At 41.3% G+C, this 26,436-nt stretch overlaps 2 protein-coding genes across 3 annotated transcripts in view; both read left to right on the top strand.

Annotated features, from left to right (window-relative positions):
- Positions 1–9,549, top strand: part of LOC118401392 (yjeF N-terminal domain-containing 3-like) — a 91,266-nt gene extending 81,717 nt beyond the window's left edge. Inside the window, exons 3-6 of the mRNA XM_052475062.1 lie at positions 1,207–1,317; positions 7,620–7,733; positions 7,962–8,112; positions 8,745–9,549. Coding sequence (XP_052331022.1) covers positions 1,207–1,317; positions 7,620–7,733; positions 7,962–8,112; positions 8,745–8,941 — 573 coding nt within the window. The 3' untranslated portion in view covers positions 8,942–9,549. The remainder of the gene's footprint in view (positions 1–1,206; positions 1,318–7,619; positions 7,734–7,961; positions 8,113–8,744) is intronic.
- Positions 9,550–12,404: 2,855 nt separating this feature from the next.
- Positions 12,405–26,436, top strand: part of LOC118401391 (cartilage intermediate layer protein 1-like) — a 71,309-nt gene continuing 57,277 nt past the window's right edge. The window contains exon 1 of one of the 2 annotated variants that reach the window (XM_035798859.2): positions 12,405–13,192. In XM_035798859.2, the coding sequence (XP_035654752.1) occupies positions 13,129–13,192 (64 nt within the window). In that variant the 5' untranslated portion in view covers positions 12,405–13,128. The remainder of the gene's footprint in view (positions 13,193–26,436) is intronic. The other variant, XM_035798858.2, reaches the window with a different exon arrangement.

Here is a 26,436-nt window from a genome sequence, read left to right as displayed (position 1 = left end):
TACAGTTAGGATGCTGCTGTAAAAGGCACTCAGGTTTTCCACTGCATTCACAGTATGTGGATATTGAATGTCACTCCTATCAAAGATGGCTGGTCCTTATTGGGCTATTGTGCTAATTAGCGTTAGCATTTGCCACAGGGGAGCAAGTCAGAGAGGGTGTCATCACATCAGCGCAACGAGAGACACACATGAAAACCCTGATGCACCGCAGGAGACACACTACTACACCCTTAATGACACCAGGAAGTGGTTTAATCTGTTTCAGCCACTTAGGCTAAATGTTCTTACCTATCTATTTCCTCTCTCGCTACGCTCGGAAGGTAGCTTCTGCTGCCATCATTATCCTTCCACCTCACGGACTTGATGCTACCATTACCATCCTTCTTTCATCTCATTTAGAGTGTATCTACTCCTAGACAGAACATTTATGTTACAGATAATGGCTGCTGTCTCTCTTCTCCCGGCATCATTACTGTAATTCATTCTTTCATGTCTGTATTAATCAGATACTGCAATTAGAGTAAGGCTTCATTTGTTGCACTGTAATGTACCACTCCATTTAGACTCCCGGTTTTAGCGGCCATATTGAAATTTGTCAAGTATATTTAATACCTAGGGTTAGGCTACATATTTGGTGTGTTAAAGCTGTTGGAAAGTAAGGTAAGACACCTTTAGCTGTGATGTTGCTAGTAGCTAGCAACACTACATGTTTCACTCCCCTACTGATCCTATTTAGGTGCGAGGAGGAAGATTGGACCACTTAAGTTAACACGCCAACTCCAGCAGGATATAGTCGGGGATACCTCTGCTGCTTCTCTTAAGGACGTGTGAGGGGATTTACTGGGTTATGTGCTGTGCCCCTGTAAAACAGAGAGGGGGAGATGCCAGTGGCCCAGTGGGAAAACACATGGCTCAGGCCTGATGGAAAGTAGTGTGTTATTTAAAGGGAGCATCCTGTGGTGTCCGGGTCTGGTATTTTTTCCACTCCTGTCTGGGTTTAATTCGTTTGGGGCTTTCTGTCTTTAAAAAAAGACCTGGGTACAATTTCCCCTGGCTATGGCATTGCGTCCCTGGTATGCGAAGGAGAGAGTTTGACAGTGATGGAGGGTCAGCCTCACGGGTTGGATGACCTGTACCCTGGACAATGAGTCTGCTAGGCTAACTGGTGATGTCTTTGTCTCACTCTTTGTCTCTCTCTCCCTCCAGGCCTTTCCTCTGACCTCCCTGGGTAAGAAGCAGCCAACAGTATTGGTAGTCTGTGGTCCTGACCAGAACGGCTCCATCGGCCTGGTGTGTGCCCGCCACTTGCGCATATTTGTAAGTATACCACAGAAGACTACACCAGCCATGCACCCACCAGCCATCTCACACACATGGCCATGTGGACAATGTCAGACTATAATTAGTAATTAATTAAATGGTTCAGTGAGTTTATTGCAGTATAAAGTAAAAGGGTTTAGAAGATTTTCATTACAACTCCTATAAGTAGTCCTTAGTGATTAATTGATCCATCATGGGATTGAAAATGTCGATGACATCACTTCATTGTTACCCTCATTAAAATACTGTCTGGATACAGTTGGCAGTGGTAGCATACCATGATAGCATGTTGTTGATGTCATGACTTTTGTCACATTAGTTTGCATGACTGTGGACATGCTGTTCTGTCATGTGAAGACATTTATTGCAATACTACAGACAGTAACAGTACATGAACTAAAAACATAATTTGAATAAGGATTTACACGTTATGATATAGTGCGGCAAGTCTACTGTCTTTATTCTATGTGGTCGAAACCATAAATGTGTTTTTGTTTTCCTGCCTTAAACGGACTGTATCTATATAACTTCACCATATACATTGGGGCAAAAAAGTATTTAGTCAGCCACCAATTGTGCATATGGTGGAAAATAATTATTTGGTCACCTACAAACGAGAAAGATTTCTGGCTCTCACAGACCTGTAACTTCTTCTTTAAGAGGCTCCTCTGTCCTCCACTCGTTACCTGTATTAATGGCACCTGTTTGAACTTGTTATCAGTGTAAAAGACACAGTATGTTTGGCATGCATCCATGGTTCTTTCCACTGCTAAATAAATCACGAGCCAAAATATTGCATATGGAAAAGACAAACAGTCCCCAAGTCAAAGCTCACCTTTGTCAGATTCTGTCTGAGTATGATTATGTCTGTGACCGTTAGTCCAGCCTGTTGTTCAGGCAAGGGAGGATGCACATGATGTTCTACAGTTCTTTCGGAACATAATGCGGTTCTTTCGTGTTTCTTTTGAACATAAACACCTTGGCCTCGACGTCTGAAAGAGTCAAGGTGTTCATCACGACTGATGAGTCTCAGAGATTCCATAATGTCCTTTGAATGTTGCCTTTGTGTCACGGTTGAAACAAACCACTGTGAATCTCAACGGACTGTGACCACAGGAAAGACACTCCTTCAAGGCCTACTCAGAATGCTCATCCATCAGAGAGAGGAAGTTCAACGGTGGGAAGGCTTAACATCAACAGGAAAAGGCGTGTGCCCTGTCTGTAACCTGTTGATATACCTCTTAGTTGATGCTAGAGAGCGTCCTGATGGTGCCTCCATCCCCAAGGTATGTCTGTCTCTTGTTGACGTTGTTACCTCTTCTAAGTCAGGACACCAAGGGGTCACGGAGGGGTCGCAGCCACCCTAGAGGGTCGTCTCTCTCTGGGTTCTTTAGCGGCAGTTATGAAAGATGACGTCAGTTGCCTGTTCTTTAGCCCCTGTGGTTGAAGCCTGATTGGTTTAATGTCTCCCAGGAGCGAGTTGGAGCACGTAGACTGACGTCTGGGCTAACAGACCACTTCACCCCCTGACTGACCAGGGCCAGTTAGTCAGAGATGGAGGGACCTAAACCTCTCACTGCCTGGTTTACATACCCAGCATGACCAGCAGGACACTGAGGCCCTTTCACTTACACTATTTAAAAAGATACCGTTGAAGTGGGAAGTTTACATACACTTAGGTTGGAGTCATTAAAACTTGTTTTTCTACCACTCCAAAAATGTCTTGTTATCAAACTATAGATTTTGCAAGTCGGTTAGGACATCTACTTTGTGCATGACTCAAGTAATTTTTGTGACACAAGTAACAATTGTTTACAGACAGATTATTTCACTTATACATTTTTTTATTTTATTTTACCAGGTAAGTTGACTGAGAACACGTTCTCATTTACAGCAACGACCTGGGGAATAGTTACAGGGGAGAGGAGGGGGATGAATGAGCCAATTGTAAACTGGGGATTATTAGGTGACCGTGATGGTTTGAGGGCCAGATTGGGAATTTAGCCAGGACATAGAGGTCTTACAATAAGTGCTATGGGATCTTTAATGACCTCAGAGAGTCAGGACACCAGTTTAATGTCCCATCCAAAAGACGGCACCCTATACAGGGCAGTGTCCCCATCACTGCCCTGGGGCATTTTTTAGACCAGAGGAAAGAGTGCCTCCTACTGACCCTCCAACTCCACTTCCAGCAGCATCTGGTCTCCCATCCAGGAACTGACCAGAACCAACGCTGCTTAGCTTCAGAAGCAAACCATCAGTGGTATGCAGGGTGGTATGCTGCTGGCTAATCACTTATAATTCACTGTATCACAATTCCAGTGGGTCAGAAGTTTACATACACTAAGTTGGCTGGGCTTTTAAACAGCTTGGAAAATTACAGAAAATTATGTTAGGGCTTTAGAAACTTCTGATAGGCTGATTGACATCATTTGAGTCAGTTGGAGGTGTACCTGTTGATGTATTTCAAGGCCTACCTTCAAACTCAGTGCCTCTTTGCTTGACATCATGAGAAAATCTAAAGAAATCAGCCAAGACCTCAGATTAAAAATTGTAGACCTCCACAAGTCTGGTTCATCGTTGGGATGGGGGTGCTTTGCTGCAAGAGGGAATGGTGCACTTCACAAAATAGATGGCCTTATGAGGAAGGAAAATTACATGGATATATTGAAGCAACATCTCAAGACATCAGTCATGAGGTTAAAGCTTGGGTCTTCCAAATGGACAATGACCCCAAGCATACTTCCAAAGTTGTGGCAAAATGGCTTAAGGAAATAAATAAAAGCTGAAATAAATCATTCTCTCTACTATTATTCTGACATTTCACATTCTTAAAATAAAGTGGTGATTCTAACTGACCTAAAACAGGGATTTTTTTACTTGGATTAAAATGTCAGGAATTGTGAAAAACTGAGTTTAAATGTATTTGGCTAAGGTGTATGTAAACTTCCGACATGAAATGTATATATTTAACCTTTATTTAACTAGGCAAATAAGTTAAGAACAAATTCTTATTTGCAATGACGCCCTACCAAAAGGCAAAAGGCCTCCTGCGGGGATGGGGGCTGGGATTAAAAATATAGGAATAAACACACATCACGACAAGAGAGACACCACAACACTACATAAAGAGAGACTTAAGTCAACCACATAGCATGGCAGCAACACATGACAACACAGCATTTTAGCAACACCACATGACAACAACATGGTAGCAACACAACATCGCAGCAGCACAACTTGGTAGCAGCACAAAACATGGTACACACATTATGGGTACAGGCAACAGCACACAGGCAAGAAGGTAGAGACAACAATACATCATACCAAGCAGCCACAACTGTCAGTAAGAGTGTCCATGACTGAGTCTTTGAATGAAGAGATGGAGATAAAACTGTTCAGTTTGAGTGTTTTTTGCAGCTTGTTCTAGTCACTAGCTGCAGCGAACTGAAAGAGAAGTGACCCAGGGATGTGTGTGCTTTGGGGACCTTTAACAGAATGTGACTGGCAGAACGGGTGGTGTATGTGGAGGATGAGGGCTGCAGTAGGTATCTCAGATAGGGGGGAGTGAGGCCTAAGAGGGTTTTATAAATTAGCATCAACCACCAGTGGGTCTTGTTACAGGTTTTCAGAGATTACCAGTTTACAGAAGAGTATAGACTACAGTGATGTGTCCTGTAAGGAACATTGGTGGCAAATCTGATGGCCGAATGGTAAAGAACATCTAGCCACTCGAGAGCACCCTTACCTGCCAATCTATAAATGATGTCTCTGTAATCTAGCATGGGTAGAATGGTCATCTGAATCAGGGTTAGTTTAGCAGCTGGGGTGAAAGAGGAGCGATTACGATAGAGGAAACCAAGTCTAGATTTAACTTTAGCCTGCAGCTTTGATATGTGCTGAGAGAAGGAAAGTGTACCGTCTAGCCATACTCCCAAGTACTTGTATGAGGTACTTATCACTGTGATTGAGGCCCATTAGCGGTGGGGATCATGGCTGGCTGTCATTTAACATCACAAGCCACAGGTGTCTGGCTTTCCACTCTCCCTAAATGTCTATCATTAATCATGGAGGTGTAATTTAGTCATCCCAGAGTCCAGAGTGCTAGTAGGCTTACAGTGCTGTGCTAATCAGAGGGCAGCCCTGTCAGTCTCCAGCTGTCTGTCTCTCCAGCCCTGATCAACCCACAGACAGCAAAGTATGTTCTCTCTTAAATTGTCACCTTGTCATCTTAGAGGGCCTGTATTGATTTATACGGTTACGGGGTATTTCATTCATATTTCATTTTCATATACACTACCGGTCAAAAGTTTTAGAACACCTACTCATTCAAGGGTTTTTCTTTATATATATATATTTTTTAAACTATTTTCTACATTGTAGAATAACCATGTAGACATAAAAACTATGAAATAACACATATGGAATCATGTAGTAACCAACAAAAAAGTATCAAACAAATCAAAATATATTTGAGATTCTTCAAAGCAGCCACCCTTTCCCTTGATAACAGCTTTGCACACTCTTGGCATTCTCTCAACCAGCTTCATAAGGTAGTCACCAGGAATGCGTTTAAATTAACAGGTGTGCCTTGTTAAAAAAAAGTGGAATTTCTTTCCTTCTTGATGAGTTTGAGCCAATCAGTTGTGTTGTGACAAGTTAGGGGGGATATAAATAAGATTTGGTAAAAGACCAAGTCCATATTATGGCAAGAATAGAGGCTTCTAAACAGCTTCTATGCATAGTCACTTTATTAACTCTACCTACATGTACATATTACCTCAACTAACCGGTGCCCCGCACATTGACTCTGTACCTGTATATAGTCTCGCTGTTATTTTACTGCTGCTCTTTAATCACTTGTTATTTTTTATTTCTTATTCTTATTTTATTTTTTTAAACTGCATTTTTGGTTAGGGGCTTGCAGGTAAACATTTCACTGTAAGGTCTACTACACCTGTTGTATTCAGCGCACGTGACAAATAAAATTTGATTTGATTTAAAATAAGGAACGAGAAGACACTGTACATCATTATGTTAAGACATGAAGGTCAGTCAATCCCAACAATTTCAAGAACTTTGAAAGTTTCTCCAAGTGCAGTCACAAAAACAATCTAGCGCTCATGAGGACCGCCACAAGAATGGAAGACCCAAAGTTACCTGCTGCACAGTTCATTAGAGTTACCAGTTTCAGAAATTGCAGCCCAAATAAATGCTTCACAGAGTTCAAGTAACAGACACATCTCAACATCAACTGTTTTTTAAATTGTTTTTATGTATTTTTATTTTTTACCTTTATTTAACCAGGCAAGTCAGTTAAGAACATATTCTTATTTTCAATGACAGCCTGGGAACAGTGGGTTAACTGCCTGTTCAGAGGCAGAACGACAGATTTGTACCTTGTCAACTTGGGGGTTTGAACTCACAACCTTCCGGTTACTAGTCCAACGCTCTAATCACTAGGCTACGCTGTTCAGAGGAGACTGTGTGAATCAGGCCTTCATGGTCGAATGACTGCAAAGAAACCACCACTAAAGGACACCAATAAGAAGAAGAGACTTGCTTGGGCCAAGAAACACAAGCAATGGACATTAGACCAGTGGAAATTTGTCCTTTGGCCTAGAGTCCAAATTGGAGATTTTTGGTTCCAACCGCCATGTCTTTGTGAGACGCAGTGTGGGGGAACGGATGATCTTTGTATGTGTATTTGTGCACACTTAACCAGCATGGCTACAACAGTATTCTGCAGCGATACGCCATCCCATCTGGTTTGGGCTTAGTGGGACTATCATTTGTTTTTCAACAGGACAACACACCTCCAGGCTGTGTAAGGGATATTTTACCAAGAAGGAGAGTGATGAAGTGCTTCATCAGATGACCAGGCCTCCACAATCCCCCGACTCCAAACAAATTGAGGTGGTTTGGGATGAGTCGGACCGCAGAGTGAAGGAAAAGCAGCCAACAAGTGCTCAGCATATGTGGGAACTCATTCAAGACTGTTTGAAAAGCATTCCAGGCGAAACTGGTTGAGAGAATGCCAAGAGTGTGCAAAGCTGTCATCAAGTCAAAGGGTGGCTATTTGAAGTATCTCAAATATAAAATATGTTTTGATTTGTTTAACACTTTTTTGGTTACTACATGATTCCATATGTGTTATTTCATAGTTTTATGAATGTGTTTCATAGTCTTCACTATTATTCTACAATGTAGAAAATAGCTAAATTAAAGAAAAACCCTTGAATGAGTAGGTGTGTCCAAACTTTTGACCGGTAGTAGTATTTTCTCTCTCTCTCTCACAGGAGTATGAGCCAACCATCTACTATCCCAAACGTACCCCTCACACCATTCAACAGGACTTCACAGTTCAGTGTGAAAAGATGGACATCCCATTCCTCTCCTATCTTCCAACAGAGGTGAGCAACATAAAAAAAAGATTATAAAACATAAAATGTTAGATGTCAAGTTTAATTCAAGTATTAATTTGTGTATTGTACAAATGAATCCTTGAATTAAAGTTGACATCTGCTAGCGGAACTGACTTATGAAAGTGCACCTTGCTGGAGCTGTGAGAACAATGTAAAGCTCTTGTCTAGATGCTGACCAGAGTTTGAGTTGTGGTTGTGTTATGGTTGTGTGTTCAGGTGCAGTTGATCAACGATGCCTATAACCTGGTGATCGATGCCATCCTGGGGCCAGAGACTGACCACACAGACGTGAAGGAGCCCTACGCTGGCATCCTAGTCACTCTGAAGCAGGTCAAGATCCCCATCGTAAGTTTGGACATACCCTCAGGTAAGGCTGAAAGCTATGCTGCACATTCAACATGTACCAACCAGTGTTGCACAAATGTACAGAAATTTGCCCAAAACAGGATTTTAGCTCTGAGCTAAACACGAGTAAGCCATACAAAATAAAAGCCTGTACATGCTCCACCACAGGAGGTTGGTGGCACCTTGATTTGGGAGGACGGGCTCATAGTAATATCTGAAACGGAGTCAAAGGAATGGTATCAACACATCAAACACATGGTTTTCACCGGCCACATTTGCAGCTGCGATAGCCTTTGTCAGATCAACCTCAAGTCATCCTCAACACTACCGAGCTGTAGAGACCAACCTGGATGGAATGAGATAGTAAAGCATATAGCTAAGTGTAGTACATATATTTGGCCCTTATATATATTTGGCCCCTTTTTAACCCACCCTCTCCCCATTTAACTTGTTCTGGAATGCTGCTACCTGGCAGGTGTCTAATCTGTAAAATATGAAATGCCGATTAAAGTTGAAAGGAGAAGCTTAAGTGAGATAATCATGCTCTCCATGATGTTATGTCACGTGACATAGCTAGTAGATGGCAGGTTAGTTGTCCCATCAATGGAGATGGAATTCAAAAAATTGTGATCATCATTTCCTTGTTTATTAAAGGTTGGGATGTTGACCAGGTGACCTCAGATGGGATCAACCCAGACGTCCTGATCTCGCTTATGGCACCAAAGAGATGTGCCACCAGTTTCACAGGGAAGCACTACTTGGCGGGACGCTTCCTTCCTTATGACATCCAGAAGAAATACGATCTGAACCTGCCAGAATATCCAGGCATAGACTGTGTTATAGAATTGTAAAATCTTCTGTACACCCTCACCAGTCCTCATTTTGGATAAATATGGATAATATATTCACGTTTTGTATTTTATAGATTGTTACTGTGCTTTACCGTTCATGTGCTATCTCTCCAATGGGTGTAGACTAGAGCAGGTTTAGCCTTACCCAGAATTCACTATGTTTGCTCAAATACAATAGAAAAATGGTATAGAATCTGTGGGAGGTCTGAGTTGTATGTCTGTTTTGGAAATGGTTTGAGGAGTTTCCATGTGAGTTTTCATGTGAGTTACCAAGTGAGTTGCGTCATTCTCATTTTTGTGATTGCTTCTTTGCAAATTCCTGAGATGATCTTTCTCCTTCAGCAAAAAACGATGAATGTTGAGCGGAAGAGGTGTTTTGTACCTTCGAGTTAACTGTTTTTTGTTATGTATTATTATGTTTTGAGTTCTGTTTTTCTTATTGAAGAATGCTTGGATTTAGGGTAAAACTACTTTCTAGCAGCTGCATATTTAAAAAATATATAATTCAGTCTAAACTGCTGCATTTCCTTAGTCCAAGTAACACCTGTTCGTTGCTTTGCAGTTACAGAGTTAACTCTTTGTCCAATAAAATATCTAATTTAACAATTGTTTTGATTCCGATGTGATTCGATGTAAGAAAGTAGGACATATGAAAGCTGACAAGATTAAAGGTAATCATGACAGTAAATCCTCCACAGGAGCTACAACTTTGTACAGTCCAAACTGTGTTGGTGGATAAAACTGCCATTTTGCTCCCTAACATCAGAGATCACACAGTAGGTTATGCAAATCCATGCCAAGCCTCAGACATTGTTAGAAGAGATCAGGCAGGAGATCAGACGGATGATATTACATGCTGAATGATTTCCTCAATAATTGTCTCTAAATCCAGAGTTGATGGAGTGGAATCAGAACTTGTGTCTGCAGTGTGCTTAGTTCATATCAATTCTGCATTTGAGAGGAAATGTTTTCATATTTGGGATGCTACAGTAAAACAAGCTGTCTCTGGTTTATTGATTACAACTGAATTAAAATATACGCTGATTGTACAAAAAACACCTTCCTAATATTGAGTTGCACCCCACCCCCCCACCCCGCCCTCAGAGCAGCCTACATTTTTCAGGGCATGGATTCTACAAGGTTTCGAAAGTGTTTCAAAGGGCCTATTTTGACTCCAATGCTTCCCACAGTTGTGTCAAATTGTCTGGATGTCCTTTGGGTGGTGGACCATTCTTGATACACACGGGAAACTGTTGAGCATGAAAAACGCAGCCGCGTTGCAACCGGTGCGCCTGGCACCTACTACCATACCCCGTTCAAAGGTACTTAAATATTTTGTCTTGCCCATTCACCCTCTGAATGACACACATACACAATTGTCTCAATAAATCAATTGTCTCAAGGCTTAAAAATCCTTCTTTCACGGTCTCCTCCCCTTCATCTACACTGATTGAAGTGGATTTAACAAGTGACATCAATAAGGGATCATCTTTTTCACCTGGATAAACCTGGTCAGTCTATGTCATGGAAAGAGCAGGTGTTTGTAATGTTTTGTATACTCAGTGTAGAATCAATGTGGCAAATAGGTGTAGTGCAAGCTGGGTAGTTAGTTGATGACGAGTGTCTCTCATCATTTTGACTTGACATCTAAACATGTTTATAATAGGCCTGTGAATGGATGTGAGTAGGATACAGGACGATTTATGTACTAGCTAGTTTATTTATGCCAAAGCCTGCACTGTCCTCTAAGTGCTGGCACTGTGTGCAAGAAGTCATATTGTATTTATACCAATCCCTGCACTGTCCTCTAAGTGTTAGCACTGTGTGCAAGAAGTCATATTGTATTTATACCAAACCCTGCACTGTCCTCTAAGTGTTAGCACTGTGTGCAAGAAGTCATATTGTATTTATACCAAACCCTGCACTGTCCTCTAAGTGTTAGCACTGTGTGCAAGAAGTCATATTTTCTGAGAGGCTCTTTCTCATATATTTAAGTGAGAATGTATTTTTCTAATGTCTAATTAATGGTATTGATGGTCTTTAGAGGGTGGAAGAGAATTAACAGATAATAGCCGATACTAATATCATATTGAGCAGACCAGAGGAGGCCGGTGGGAGAAGCTATAGGTTTTCATACTTCTGTTTGAGGTGTTCTATACCGTTCCATTTATTCCATTCCAGGCATTACAATGAGCCGATCCTTCTGTAGCTCATCCCACCAGCCTCCTCTGGAAGAGACATGTTCTATTACAGTTGATTGGTAGGCTGTTCTGGATTTCAGTGATTTAGAACTAAGGGTAGAACATCTAAGTAAGAGGGCAGACTAGTGCATATTTTTTTCACAGATCTGCATGGAATTATCCAACCTACCGGAGGGAATTTTATGGAATAACTCCTAAACATCAGTATTTGCAACTAGTCAGTGCATTCTATTTCACAAGCATGGCTCTGTGTGTTTTGAAGTGAGTGTTTGTTGAATGGCATGCCATATGATGCCACTTCCCTCTTTGCAGAGAATCATCGTGCAATCAGCAGTTGTTAAAGTTACAAATTCTAACCAGAAGTTGACCATCTGGCATTGTCATGCTGTCTGCGAGTACACAAATGATGTGAAGCTCTAATCTAGTGCCACGTTCAAGACAACTCGGAAACTCAGAACCTCCGAGTTAAAATGTGAGTACGTTTTTTGCGTAGCACTTCCTATTGGAAGCTTATTTATCTCAAATTTTGTGCACAACTTGAGATTTTTCTCAAATGCTCTTGTTACTTACAACCTCATGCTCATCGCATTAGCCTACGTTAGCTCAACCATCCTGAGGGGGACCCACCAACCATGTAGAGGTTAACAGTCTGATGGACTTGAGATAGAAGCTGTTTTTTCAGTTTCTCAGTCCCAGCTTTAATGCACCTGTACTGACCTCGCCTTCTGGATGGTAGCGGGGTGAACAGGCAGTGGCTCGGGTGGTTGTTGTCCTTGATGATCTTCTTGTCATGCCATTCATCCACCGCCATCACCTCATGTTTCAACAGGATAATGCATGACCCCCAAGGATCTGTACACAATTCCTGGAAGCTGAAAATGTCCCAGTTCATCCATGGCCTGCATACTCACCAGACATGTCACCCGTTGGGCATGTTTGGGATGCTCTGGATCGACGTGTACGACAGCGTGTTCCAGTTCCCGCCAATATTCAGCAACTTTGCACAGCCATTGAATAGGAGTGGGACAACATTCCACAGGCCACAATCAACAGTCTGATCCAATCTATGCGAAAGAGATGTGTCACGCTGCATGAGGCAAATGGTGGTCACACCAGACAGTGACTGGTTTTCTGATCCACGCCCCAACTTTTTTTGAAAGGTGTCTGTGACCAATAGATGCATCTGTATTCCCAGTGATGTGAATCCATAGATTAGGGCCTAATGGATTTATTTCAATTGACTGATTTCCTTATATGAACTGTAACTCAGTAAAATCTTTTAAATTGTTGCATGTTGTGTTAATATTTTTGTTCAGTGTAGTTCTTTTGATGAATTGTATGACAAAAACATGTTTTGCATGCCAAAGTATATATTTTTGGTTATGGCCAATTTGAATGCCATTGTTACGCAATTGACAGGCTTTTTTCATCAATTACACTACACTGAGGTTGAGCATACTGTAGAAAAGCTGTCCGTTTTTACGAGTTCTGTATACAAACATAATCACAATATCTTAGTGTGATGCATTCTGTGTACTCTGGTGGATACAACATTCAGTAACAGCCCAAAAACGTATTACAATCCAGACAGAACCGATGAAATCTTACTCTGTGGAAAGTAAAAAAAACACCCTTTTATTTGAGGTAATATTTCGCCCCGCTCTCTCCTGCATTTTTTGGGGGAGTGTTATGGAAGACACAGATGTGAGAGACCACTGGCCAATGGTGAGCAGAGGGGGGCTGGATTAGACTGCACTCTGGGTGTCCCTTCTTTTAAGACTCCTGTTTCCCCGTCTAATTTACAATCTTTATATGGCTGGGTTTAGGGACAGGAGCAGGTTTCCAACCACCATCATTCACACCTGAGAGCACTCAGACTCTGTAGCCTGACATTTTGAAGAACAACACAATTTCCTCTTGACTTGATAATATAATACACGCAGAGAGAGAGAAGGAAAGCATCCAAGTGTGTAATTGTGGGACACCATGTGGGACGTTACAAAAGTGTCACTACTCCTGCCTTTCTTGGTGGCAGTGGCAGCGGCTCAAGGTATGTCAAGTTAATGTCCTCCTCAAAATGTGATGTTAGTTCAGATTCATTATTGATGTGCAAATAATTATATCACTCTGCCTTTTTACATATCGCACAAAAAGTCATTGAAATTGTTTGTGTACTCATCAGCAGAACTCATTTTCCAGGACATTTTAGAATAGGTTCTTCGTAACACTGCCACTGTGTTTTGTATCATTGCCATTGTCTTGCATGCCATTTAACTGTAGCTGTGGTAAGCAATGTCATTACTCAAATGAGAACTTCATAATAGCCAATTCAGCCCTGAAGCCTGAACAGCTTCATCATTCTGACACATGCTGTCAATGATCCACTGCTTGTCTGTAGTAGCTCATTCTTATGGCATAAAAGTATACATTGAGTGGACAAAACATTAGGAACACCTGCTCTTTCCATGACAGACTGACCAGGTGAGTCCTGATGAAAGCTATTATTACTTATTGATGTCACTTGTTAAATCTACTTCAATCAGTGTAGATGAAGGGCAGGAGACAGGTTAAAGGTGGATTTTTAAGCCTTGAGACAATTGAGAAAAGGATTGTGTATTTGTGCCATTCAGAAGATTTACAATACATATAACACATTGAAGGTCAGTGTAGCACTCTCTCTCTGTGCGTGTGTGTTTGCAGTGAAGGCACTACATGGATTAAGGTAGACCCACGCCACCATTCCACCCGTGCCTGCAGTCACCTGACTGAGAGAGAAATAAGGAGGACACGAGGGCACAAACTGAACTCACACAGCCTCAATTATCAGCCAGTAGATATGCAAATTAACTTCCCTCCAGTGGCTAATTAAAAAAGAAATATGCTTATATCTTTATGTGCTGCTGCTTTAAGCTTTACCCGCACATAAGGTCTGACTGGCACCCAATTAAAAAGCTTATAGAAAGTGGTGCATAAACACTGAGTGTACAAAACATTAAGAACACCTTCTCTTTCCATAACATAGACTGACCTAGGGAATTTAGGTGAAAGCAATGTCTCTTATTGATGTCACTTGTTAAATCCACCTCAATCAGTGTAGATGAAGGGGAGGAGACAGGTTAAAGAAGGATTTTTAAGCCCCGAGACAATTGAGACATGGATTGTGTATGTGTGCCATTCAGAGGGTGAATGGGCAAGACAAAATATTTAAGTGTCTTTGAACGGGGTCTGGTAGTAAGTGCCAGGTACACCAGTTTGAGTGTAGAACTGCAACCCTGCTGGGTTTTTCACACTCAACATTTTCCCGTGTGTATCAAGAGTGGTCCACCACCCAAAGGACATCCAGCCAACTTGACAAAACTGTGGGAAGCATTGGAGTCAACATGGACCAGTATTTACATTTACATTTACATTTAAGTCATTTAGCAGACGCTCTTATCCAGAGCGACTTACAAATTGGTGCATACACCTTATGACATACAGTGGAACAGCCACTTTACAATAGTGCATCTAAATCTTTTTAGGGGGTGAGAAGGATTACTTACCCTATCCTAGGTATTCCTTGAAGAGGTGGGGTTTCAGGTGTCTCCGGAAGGTGGTGATTGACTCCGCTGTCCTGGCGTCGTGAGGGAGTTTGTTCCACCATTGGGGGGCCAGAGCAGCGAACAGTTTTGACTGGGCTGAGCGGGAACTGTACTTCCTCAGTGGTAGGGAGGCGAGCAGGCCAGAGGTGGATGAACGCAGTGCCCTTGTTTGGGTGTAGGGCCTGATCAGAGCCTGGAGGTACTGAGGTGCCGTTCCCCTCACAGCTCCGTAGGCAAGCACCATGGTCTTGTAGCGGATGCGAGCTTCAACTGGAAGCCAGTGGAGAGAGCGGAGGAGCGGGGTGACGTGAGAGAACTTGGGAATGTTGAACACCAGACGGGCAGCGGCGTTCTGGATGAGTTGTAGGGGTTTAATGGCACAGGCAGGGAGCCCAGCCAACAGCGAGTTGCAGTAATCAAGACGGGAGATGACAAGTGCCTGGATTAGGACCTGCGCCGCTTCCTGTGTGAGGCAGGGTCGTACTCTGCGGATGTTGTAGAGCATGAACCTACAGGAACGGGACACCGCCTTGATGTTAGTTGAGAACGTCAGGGTGTTGTCCAGGATCACGCCAAGGTTCTTAGCGCTCTGGGAGGAGGACACAATGGAGTTGTCAACCGTGATGGCGAGATCATGGAACGGGCAGTCCTTCCCGGGAGGAAGAGGAGCTCCGTCTTGCTGAGGTTCAGCTTGAGGTGGTGATCCGTCATCCACACTGATATGTCTGCCAGACATGCAGAGATGCGATTCGCCACCTGGTCATCAGAAGGGGGAAAGGAGAAGATTAATTGTGTGTCGTCTGCATAGCAATGATAGGAGAGACCATGTGAGGTTATGACAGAGCCAAGTGACTTGGTGTATAGCGAGAATAAGAGAGGGCCTAGAACAGAGCCCTGGGGGACACCAGTGGTGAGAGCGCGTGGAACACTTTTGACACCTTGTAGAATCCATGCCACGATGAATTGAGGTTGTTATGAGGGCAAAAGGGGGTGAAACTCAAAATCAGGAAGGTGTTCTTAATGTTTTGTAAACTCTGTATATAAGGAAAATAGCGACATATTTCATTTGAACATTTACATTTTTTTTTATTAGTTACAATTACATTTTGTTTTGAGTTTTGTGCACATGTACTTTAAGAAATAGTGTCTTGGCACCAAACGGTGTATGGCACTAAAATGAAAATAAACCAATCAAATCAATCATTAGAAATACTTGCACACATCTCTGTCTTCCTGAACCTAAACTTTGCAAGGTGAGAACGTAGCCTATCCCAGTGGATGACAGTGTTGGACCAGTAGTGGTTCTTTAGTTGTGAATGGTGAGATCATACTGTAGCACCACTGGAAGTGTTACCACTAACACATATTTCTCTGGGGGCGATTATATAATGTCTTTGTAGTGATCAGGGCCCCTCAATTTGAGGGGTGTGTGAAAGTGACAGTAAACTAGTTATTATATAGTAAGTGTGTTATAATGAATGGATAGCCTTGGGATTCTTTAAGAATTCAGTGCAAGTACTGGATAGTTTTGCCTGTTCAGGAAAATTATCACACTGACTAGGTGTTTGATAGAATGGATAGTGATGTATTCACTCGCCAACACATTGTGGCAGACATGGGTAGTATTTGTCCCCATCTCACCTCGATACATTACCCGCCGGCTGGAGCACTCACCAAGTCAACACTCGCCAAACAAGTAAACACAAATCCTCTATCCCACTTTCTCACCTAACTGACAGGTGAAATGACTCTCTCTGGTTTCCCCTCTCCCTGTCTCACTCTTTCCTTTTACTTTTCATTTCCCCTCCTGCTCCTTCTCTATCACTTTCCATCCATCACTATCTCCATCCCTCTCAGAGTTCAGAGATTTATGATGTGTTTTCCCTATTTGAAGAGACAGCTTCTGCTCCTGGATGCTATACCGAAATGGACTATACCGAAATGGAACACTGTGACTATCAATCAAGCTAAACTAAGTCCCAGGTCTTAGTGGAGTGTTTTAAAGAGCCAGATGCCACACATGCTGCCCATAATGAACTATAATCTCCCATACCCATACCAGTCTCGGGATAGAGGTGGAGGTGGGCCAACTGGGACCATGAAGAAGCAGTCTCAGAGCTCCAAAGTCAATGTTGTCCCTGTGCTAATTGGCTTCATTCAGAGGGACTAGCTCATTCTCCAGATGCTGGCCACAGACTGACTGGAGAGCAGTGGTCCAGCTAAACCACAATCACCACATCAGGATGTGTAGCCCATTGACTTAAATGAGAATGGGAGGGAGAGGAAAGGGATCAAAGTCCCTTGTATTCCCAGCAATCATCACGTGAAGGCCCAAATGATATGACTCCGGTTTCTCTCTGGCTCACTACCGTTTGAAGATGCGATGCCTGCGTTTGAGGATGAAAGTGCACAAACATTACTTTGAGGCATAGGACTAGGCTAATGCTCAAGAAGCAGTTGTTTCTAGAGCTTGTGTATACCCATTGCAGAAACCCAGGTGAGCACTTGCAGTGGACTTAATGTGGAAATACCATTGAGGCCAATTGTTTTTTTTATAGCCTGAATGAGGAAATGCCGTGCGGTAGAAAAAAATCACCTTAAGAACACAAAGCCTCTGTGTTGTTTTTTAAAATCACCTTAAGAACACAAAGCTTCTGTGTTGTTTTTTAAAATCACCTTAAGAACACAAAGCCTCTGTGTTGTTTTTTAAAATAACCTTAAGGACACAAAGCCTCTGTGTTGTTTTTTAAAATCACTTTAAGAACACAGCCTCTGTGTTGTTTTTTAAAATCACCTTAAGAACACAAAGCCTCTGTGTTGTTTTTTAAAATCACCTTAAGAACACAAAGCCTCTGTGTTGTTTTTTAAAATCACCTTAAGAACACAAAGCCTCTGTGTTGTTTTTTAAAATCACCTTAAGAACACAAAGCCTCTGTGTTGTTTTTTAAAATCACCTTAAGAACACAAAGCCTCTGTTGTTTTTTAAAATCACCTTAAGAACACAAAGCCTCTGTGTTCTTTTTTAAAATCACCTTAAGAACACAAAGCCTCTGTGTTCTTTTTTAAAATCACCTTAAGAACACAAAGCCTCTGTGTTCTTTTTTAAAATCACATTAAGAACACAAAGCCTCTGTGTTGTTTTTTAAAATCACCTTAAGAACACAAAGCCTCTGTGTTGTTTTTTAAAATCACCTTAAGAACACAAAGCCTCTGTGTTCTTTTTTAAAATCACCTTAAGAACACAAAGCCTCTGTGTTCTTTTTTAAAATCACCTTAAGAACACAAAGCCTCTGTGTTCTTTTTTAAAATCACCTTAAGAACACAAAGCCTCTGTGTTCTTTTTTAAAATCACCTTAAGAACACAAAGCCTCTGTGTTCTTTTTTAAAATCACGCCAAATCTTGTGGTGGATTTGCATCATTAGTTCATGTCAGGGGCAAAACTGTATAATGAGGCACATATGCCTTTGACCAAGAATCAGTCAGTGGCTCCCCAACCAGCCCTGAAGCCAAGATTGATGGAGGGAGAAAGCAGAGAGAGAGAGACCATCTGATTCTTCTACCACAGCACACCTCAGCCAGATAATAGGCCAACTAAACAAAACAACTTCCACATGTCTGCAAGGCCATGGCATAAAAACTCACATGCATAAGTACACACACGCACACTTTCTGAGCAATCATTTAATGTCCATTGGTTTGACACAAACCCTTGTCTAAATAAAATACTTCTGATTTTGAACAAGGCCAGGTGATGGACGTTTCCAGTGCTCTAACACTTCACTGCACACACCTGTTATTACAATTAAGTGTGGGGCTGTGGCATGGCAAAGTTGCCTCAACACTATGTGGAGAGACGCTCAACATTCAGCCCAGTGCTCAGCCCCGCTGTCACGGCCGTTGAAAGAAGAGGACCAAGGTGCAGCGTGGTGAGCGTATGTTGGAGCGAACCATTGAGAGGTTAGGTTTGGCTGTTAGGCTGAAGTAGCAAGGACATGCACATTAAGAGAAGATGATATCCAGGCCATATGACACCCAGACCATACTCTATTTTTGAAAGAATACATTAACCAAGACCATACGTGCATTCATGACAGCTGAACGTGCTATGGTCAGCAGGATACAGGAAGAAAGATGTAGGCAAGATAACTGATGACTAACACGTAAAACATAAGCATGCAGTACATACATTATTTTTAGAACATGGAAAGAGTTCTGCCATCGTTGTAACCAAAAGCAGATACTAAGGGGGAGTAACTTTATTTACATATGTGATGTACACAAATACTATGTATGTATAAAAGCAGAGCCAGTGCTAAGAAGCGGCGGCTATTCCGCGGACCAGCGCGGCTCTTAATAACTTGTATTAATGTCTACATTGAATTCACAAAGTTCTTCTGAGAGTATTATATTTCTATAGACAGTATTATATTTCTGAAACAATTATCTACGACACGTACATATTCCTTTTATTATTATGACGCCGACAAAAACAACAAACAATCCAAAAACCAACCGTGAAGCTAAAGGCTATAGTGCCAACAAAGACAACTTCCCACAAAGAAAGGAGGGAAGAAGGGCTACCTAAGTATGGTTCCCAATCAGAGACAACGATAGACAACTGTCCCTGATTGAGAACCATTCCCGCCAAAACATAGAAATACAAAATCAAAGAAAAACTAAACATAGAATGCCCACCAGAAAAACCACACCCTGACGAAACCAAATAGAGACATTAAAAGGCTCTCTATGGTCAGGGCGTGACACCCGTGAGCCACCACTCCATCCAAGCTGTTACATAACACAGAAAAGTGCTTTTACATTTTCTTCTTGTAAGGCTCTGGAATATTTTAAACAATATCCAGACCTGCTGAAAAGCCTGTCTCAGCACAGACAGATTTGAGTTGGCAATCTGTCTAATCTGACTACTGAAGTCCTTTCTCTGGGTAACTTCAAAACGTATTTTTTCATTTTCTGCAACTTTTTATTAATATCTGGCTGCTGCCGAGTGTGCATGCAGCTCTGTCTCGGAAAACATGAGAAGGCAACAGGAGAGGAGAATGGCATTTAGAAGGGCCTGCAGTATTAATAGATGTTTTTGTCCTTGTGTACCCTGTAACTAAAGCCCAGCAACACTTTATAGTGGCAAGATCCCCAGAATAAGTATCAGAGTCCTGTAGACACAACAGTGCCAGCCACACCAGGCATTGGCTCCAGAATGGCCAAAGCAGTGCAAAGGCAGAAGCAGGAAGAGGGGAGCTTGAGACAATACTGGATCTGACGTAGAAATTCTAACACCCAGTTGAGAGTTCGTCTCCATCACTAATATAACATTGCATGGTATTCAGCTTTATTACGAGAAGCAAGCCTGTATGTCTATATTAATAGAAGCTAGCCTGTGTGTCTATATCAAGAGAAGCTAACCTGTGTGTCTATATTGAGAGAAGCTAGCCCGTGTGTCTATATTAAGAGAAGCTAGCCTGTGTGTCTATTTTGAGAGCAGCTAACCTGTGTGTCTATATTGAGAGAAGCTAGCCTGTGTGTCTATTTTGAGAGAAGCTAACCTGTGTGTCTATTTTGAGAGAAGCTAACCTGTGTGTCTATATTAAGAGAAGCTAGCCTGTGTGTCTATTTTGAGAGCAGCTAACCTGTGTGTCTATTTTGAGAGAAGCTAACCTGTGTGTCTATATTAAGAGAAGCTAGCCTGTGTGTCTATATTGAGAGAAGCTAGCCTGTGTGTCTATATTGAGAGAAGCAAGCCTGTGTGTTTATATTTTGAGAGAAGCTTGCCTGTGTGTCTATATTAAGAGAAGCTAGCCTGTGTGTCTATTTTGAGAGCAGCTAACCTGTGTGTCTATTTTGAGAGAAGCTAACCTGTGTGTCTATATTAAGAGAAGCTAGCCTGTGTGTCTATATTGAGAGAAGCTAGCCTGTGTGTCTATATTGAGAGAAGCTAGCCTGTGTGTCTATTTTGAGAGAAGCTAGCCTGTGTGTCTATATTTAAGAGAAGCTAGCCTGTGTGTCTATATTGAGAGAAGCTAGCCTGTGTGTCTATATTGAGAGAAGCTAGCCTGTGTGTTTATATTTTGAGAGAAGCTTGCCTGTGTGTCTATATTGAGAGAAGCTAGCCTGTGTGTCTATTTTGAGAGAAGCTAACCTGTGTGTCTATATTGAGAGAAGCAAGCCTGTGTGTCTATATTGAGAGAAGCTAGCCTCTGTGCTATATTAAAAGAAGCTAGCCTGTGTGTCTATATTTGAGAGAAGCTAGCCTGTGTGTCTATATTAATATTAAGAGAAGCCTGTGTGTCTGAGAGAAGCTGTGTGTCTATTTAATGAGAAGCTAGCCTGTGTGTCTATATTGAGAGAAGCCTGTGTGTCTATATTTAAGAGAAGCTAGCCTGTGTGTCTATATTTAAGAGAAGCTTGCCTGTGTGTCTATATTTGAGAGAATATTTAAGAGAAGCTTGTGTCTATATTTAGAGAAGCCTGTGTCTATATTGAGAGAAGCTAGCCTGTGTGTCTATTTTGAGAGAAGCTATCCTGTGTGTCTATATTGAGCTAGCCTGTGTTTCTATATTAAGAGAGCTAGCCTGTGTGTCTATTTTGAGAGAAGCTAACCTGTGTGTCTATATTAAGAGAAGCTAGCCTGTGTGTCTATATTTAGATATTAAGAGAAGCTAACCTTTGTGTCTATTTTGAGAGCCTGTGTGTCTATTTTGATAGAAGCTATCCTGTGTGTCTATATTAAGATAAGCTAACCTGTGTGTCTATATTGAGAGAAGCTAGCCTGTGTGTCTATTTTGAGAGAAGCTAACCTGTGTGTCTATATTGAGAGAAGCTAGCCTGTGTGTCTATATTAAGAGAAGCTAGCCTGTGTGTCTATATTAAGAAAGCTAGCCTGTGTGTCTATATTGAGAGAAGCTAGCCTGTGTGTCTATTTTGAGAGAAGCTAACCTGTGTGTCTATATTGAGAGAAGAGCCTGTGTGTCTATATTAAGAGAAGCTAGCCTGTGTGTCTATATTTGAGAGAAGCTAACCTGTGTGTCTATATTGAGAGAAGCTAACCTGTGTGTCTATATTGAGAGAAGCTAGCCTGTGTGTCTATATTAAGAGAAGCTAGCCTGTGTCTATATTAAGAGATGCTAGCCTGTGTGCCTATATTAAGAGAAGCTAGCCTGTGTGTCTATTTTGAGAGAAGCTAACCTGTGTGTCTATTTTGAGAGAAGCTAGCCTGTGTGTCTATATTAAGAGAAGCTAGCCTGTGTGTCTATATTTAAGAGAAGCTAGCCTGTGTGTCTATTTTGATAGAAGCTATCCTGTGTGTCTATATTAAGAGAAGCTAGCCTGTGTGTCTATATTAAGAGAAGCTAGCCTGTGTGTCTATATTGAGAGAAGCTAGCCTGTGTGTCTATTTTGAGCTATCCTGTGTGTCTATATTAAGACAAGCTAGCCTGTGTGTCTATATTAAGAGAAGCTAGCCTGTGTGTCTATATTTAGAAAGCTAACCTGTGTGTCTATTTTGATAGAAGCTATCCTGTGTGTCTATTTTGATAGAAGCTATCTGTGTGTCTATATTAAGAGAAGCTATATATTAAGAGAAGCTAGCCTGTGTGTCTATATTAAGAGAAGCTAGCCTGTGTGTCTATATTAAGAGAAGCTAACCTGTGTCTATTTTGATAGAAGCTAGCCTGTGTGACTATATTAAGGTAAAGCTAGCCTGTGTGTCTATTTTGAGAGAAGCTAACCTGTGTGTCTATATTAAGAGAAGCTAGCCTGTGTTTCTATATTAAGAGAAGCTAGCCTGTGTGTCTATATTGAGAGAAGCTAGCCTGTGTGTCTATTTTGAGAGAAGCTAACCTGTGTGTCTATATTAAGAGAAGCTAGCCTGTGTTTCTATATTAAGAGAAGCTTGCCTGTGTGTCTATTTTGATAGAAGCTATCCTGTGTGTCTATATTAAGAGAAGCTAGCCTGTGTGTCTATATTGAGAGAAGCTGGTCCTGTCTATATTAAGAATGAATGCTAACCTTTGTGTCTATTTTGAGAGAAGCTAGCCTGTGTGTCTATTTTGATAGAAGCTATCCTGTGTGTCTATATTAAGATAAGCTAACCTGTGTGTCTATATTGAGAGAAGCTAGCCTGTGTGTCTATTTTGAGAGAAGCTAACCTGTGTGTCTATATTGAGAGAATCTAAGCTAGCCTGTGTCTATATTAAGAGAAGCTAGCCTGTGTGTCTATATTGAGAGAATAGCCTGTGTGTCTATATTAAGAGAAGCTACCTGTGTGTCTATTTTGAGAGAATCTAACCTGTGTGTCTATATTGAGAGAAGCTAGCCTGTGTGTCTATATTAAGAGAAGCTAGCCTGTCTGTCTATATTTAGAGAAGCTATGTGTGTCTATATTGAGAGAAGCTAACCTGTGTGTCTATATTGAGAGAAGCTAGCCTGTGTGTCTATATTAAGAGAAGCTAGCCTGTGTGTCTATCTATGTGTGCCTATTTAAGAGAAGCTAGCCTGTGTGTCTATTTTGAGAGAAGCTAGCCTGTGTGTCTATATTTTGAGAGAAGCTAGCCTGTGTGTCTATATTAAGAGAAGCTAGCCTGTGTTATATTTATAGCCTGTGTGTCTATATTTAGAAAGCTAGCCTGTGTGTCTATTTTGATAGAAGCTATCCTGTGTGTCTATATTAAGAGAAGCTAGCCTGTGTGTCTATATTTAGAGAAGCCTGTGTGTCTATATTGAGAGAAGCTAAGTGTGTCTATTTTGAGTAACCTGTGTGTCTATATTAAGAGAAGCTAGCCTGTGTGTCTATATTAAGAGAAGCTAGCCTGTGTGTCTATATTTAGAGAAGCTAACCTGTGTGTCTATATTGAGAGAAGCTAGCCTGTGTGTCTATTTTGATAGAAGCTATCCTGTGTGTCTATATTAAGAGAAGCTATCCTGTGTGTCTATATTAAGAGAAGCCCTGTGTGTCTATATTGAGAGAAGCTAGCCTCTGTGTCTATATTAAAAGAAGCTAACCTCTGTGTCTATTTTGAGAGAAGCTAGCCTGTGTGTCTATTTTGATAGAAGCTATCCTGTGTGTCTATATTAAGATAAGCTAACCTGTGTGTCTATATTGAGAGAAGCTGGCCTGTGTGTCTATATTAATAGAAGCTAGCCTGTGTGTCTATATTGAGAGAAGCTAGCCTGTGTGTCTATATTTAAGAGAAGCTAGCCTGTGTGTCTATATTTAAGAGAAGCTTGCCTGTGTGTCTATTTTGAGAGAAGCTAACATGTGTGTCTATATTGAGAGAAGCTAGCCTGTGTGTCTATTTTGAGAGAAGCTAACCTGTGTTTCTATATTAAGAGAAGCTAGCCTGTGTTTCTATATTAAGAGAAGCTTGCCTGTGTGTCTATTTTGATATAAGCTATCCTGTGTGTCTATATTAAGAGAAGCTAGCCTGTGTGTCTATATTGAGAGAAGCTAGTCTCTGTGTCTATATTAAGAGAAGCTAACCTTTGTGTCTATTTTGAGAGAAGCTAGCCTGTGTGTCTATTTTGATAGAAGCTAGCCTGTGTGTCTATATTAAGATAAGCTAACCTGTGTGTCTATATTGAGAGAAGCTAGCCTGTGTGTCTATTTTGAGAGAAGCTAACCTGTGTGTCTATATTGAGAGAGAGCCTGTGTTTCTATATTAAGAGAAGCTAGCCTGTGTGTCTATATTGAGAGAAGCTAGCCTGTGTCTATATTAAGAGAAGCTAACCTGTGTGTCTATTTTGAGAGAAGCTAGCCTGTGTGTCTATATTGAAGAAGCTAGCCTGTGTGTCTATATTTGAGAGAAGCTAACCTGTGTGTCTATATTGAGAGAAGCTAGCCTGTGTGTCTATATTGATATTAAGAGAAGCTAGCCTGTGTGTCTATATTGAGAGAAGCTAGCCTGTGTGTCTATATTGAGAGAAGCTAGCCTGTGTGTCTATTTTGATAGAAGCTATCCTGTGTGTCTATATTAAGAGAAGCTAACCTGTGTGTCTATATTGAGAGAAGCTAGCCTGTGTGTCTATATTTAAGAGAAGCTAACCTGTGTGTCTATATTGATAGAAGCTAGCCTGTGTGTCTATATTAAGAGAAGCTAGCCTGTGTGTCTATTTTAGAGAAGCTAACCTGTGTGTCTATATTGAGAGAAGCTAGCCTGTGTGTCTATATTTGAGAGAAGCTAGCCTGTGTGTCTATATTAAGAGAAGCTAGCCTGTGTGTCTATATTAAGAGAAGCTAGCCTGTGTGTCTATATTTAGAGAAGCTAACCTGTTGTCTATATTGAAGCTAGCCTGTGTGTCTATTTTGATAGAAGCTATCCTGTGTGTCTATATTAAGAGAAGCTATCCTGTGTGTCTATATTAAGAGAAGCTAGCCTGTGTGTCTATATTGAGAGAAGCTAGCCTCTGTGTCTATATTAAAAGAAGCTAACCTCTGTGTCTATTTTGAGAGAAGCTAGCCTGTGTGTCTATTTTGATAGAAGCTATCCTGTGTGTCTATATTAAGATAAGCTAACCTGTGTGTCTATATTGAGAGAAGCTGGCCTGTGTGTCTATATTAATAGAAGCTAGCCTGTGTGTCTATATTGAGAGAAGCTAGCCTGTGTGTCTATATTTAAGAGAAGCTAGCCTGTGTGTCTATATTTAAGAGAAGCTTGCCTGTGTGTCTATTTTGAGAGAAGCTAACATGTGTGTCTATATTTAGAGAAGCTAGCCTGTGTGTCTATTTTGAGAGAAGCTAACCTGTGTTTCTATATTAAGAGAAGCTAGCCTGTGTTTCTATATTAAGAGAAGCTTGCCTGTGTGTCTATTTTGACATAAGCTATCCTGTGTGTCTATATTAAGAGAAGCTAGCCTGTGTGTCTATATTGAGAGAAGCTAGTCTCTGTGTCTATATTAAGAGAAGCTAACCTTTGTGTCTATTTTGAGAGAAGCTAGCCTGTGTGTCTATTTTGATAGAAGCTATCCTGTGTGTCTATATTAAGATAAGCTAACCTGTGTGTCTATATTGAGAGAAGCTAGCCTGTGTGTCTATTTTGAGAGAAGCTAACCTGTGTGTCTATATTGAGAGAAGCTAGCCTGTGTGTCTATATTAAGAGAAGCTAGCCTGTGTGTCTATATTGAGAGAAGCTAGCCTGTGTGTCTATATTAAGAGAAGCTAGCCTGTGTGTCTATTTTGAGAGAATCTAACCTGTGTGTCTATATTGAGAGAAGTTAGCCTGTGTGTCTATATTAAGAGAAGCTAGCCTGTGTGTCTATATTTAGAGAAGCTAACCTGTGTGTCTATATTGAGAGAAGCTAACCTGTGTGTCTATATTGAGAGAAGCTAGCCTGTGTGTCTATATTAAGAGAAGCTAGCCTGTGTGTCTATATTAAGAGATGCTAGCCTGTGTGCCTATATTAAGAGAAGCTAGCCTGTGTGTCTATTTTGAGAGAAGCTAACCTGTGTGTCTATTTTGAGAGAAGCTAGCCTGTGTGTCTATATTAAGAGAAGCTAGCCTGTGTGTCTATATTTAAGAGAAGCTAGCCTGTGTGTCTATTTTGATAGAAGCTATCCTGTGTGTCTATATTAAGAGAAGCTAGCCTGTGTGTCTATATTTAGAGAAGCTAACCTGTGTGTCTATATTGAGAGAAGCTAGCCTGTGTGTCTATTTTGAGAGAAGCTAACCTGTGTGTCTATATTAAGACAAGCTAGCCTGTGTG

The sequence above is a fragment of the Oncorhynchus keta genome, chromosome 22, assembly GCF_023373465.1.
Source record: "Oncorhynchus keta strain PuntledgeMale-10-30-2019 chromosome 22, Oket_V2, whole genome shotgun sequence".
In the NCBI taxonomy this organism is placed as follows: domain Eukaryota; kingdom Metazoa; phylum Chordata; class Actinopteri; order Salmoniformes; family Salmonidae; genus Oncorhynchus; species Oncorhynchus keta.
Note: the sequence above shows the minus strand (reverse complement) of the source record. Positions and strands in the feature narration are given on the sequence as shown.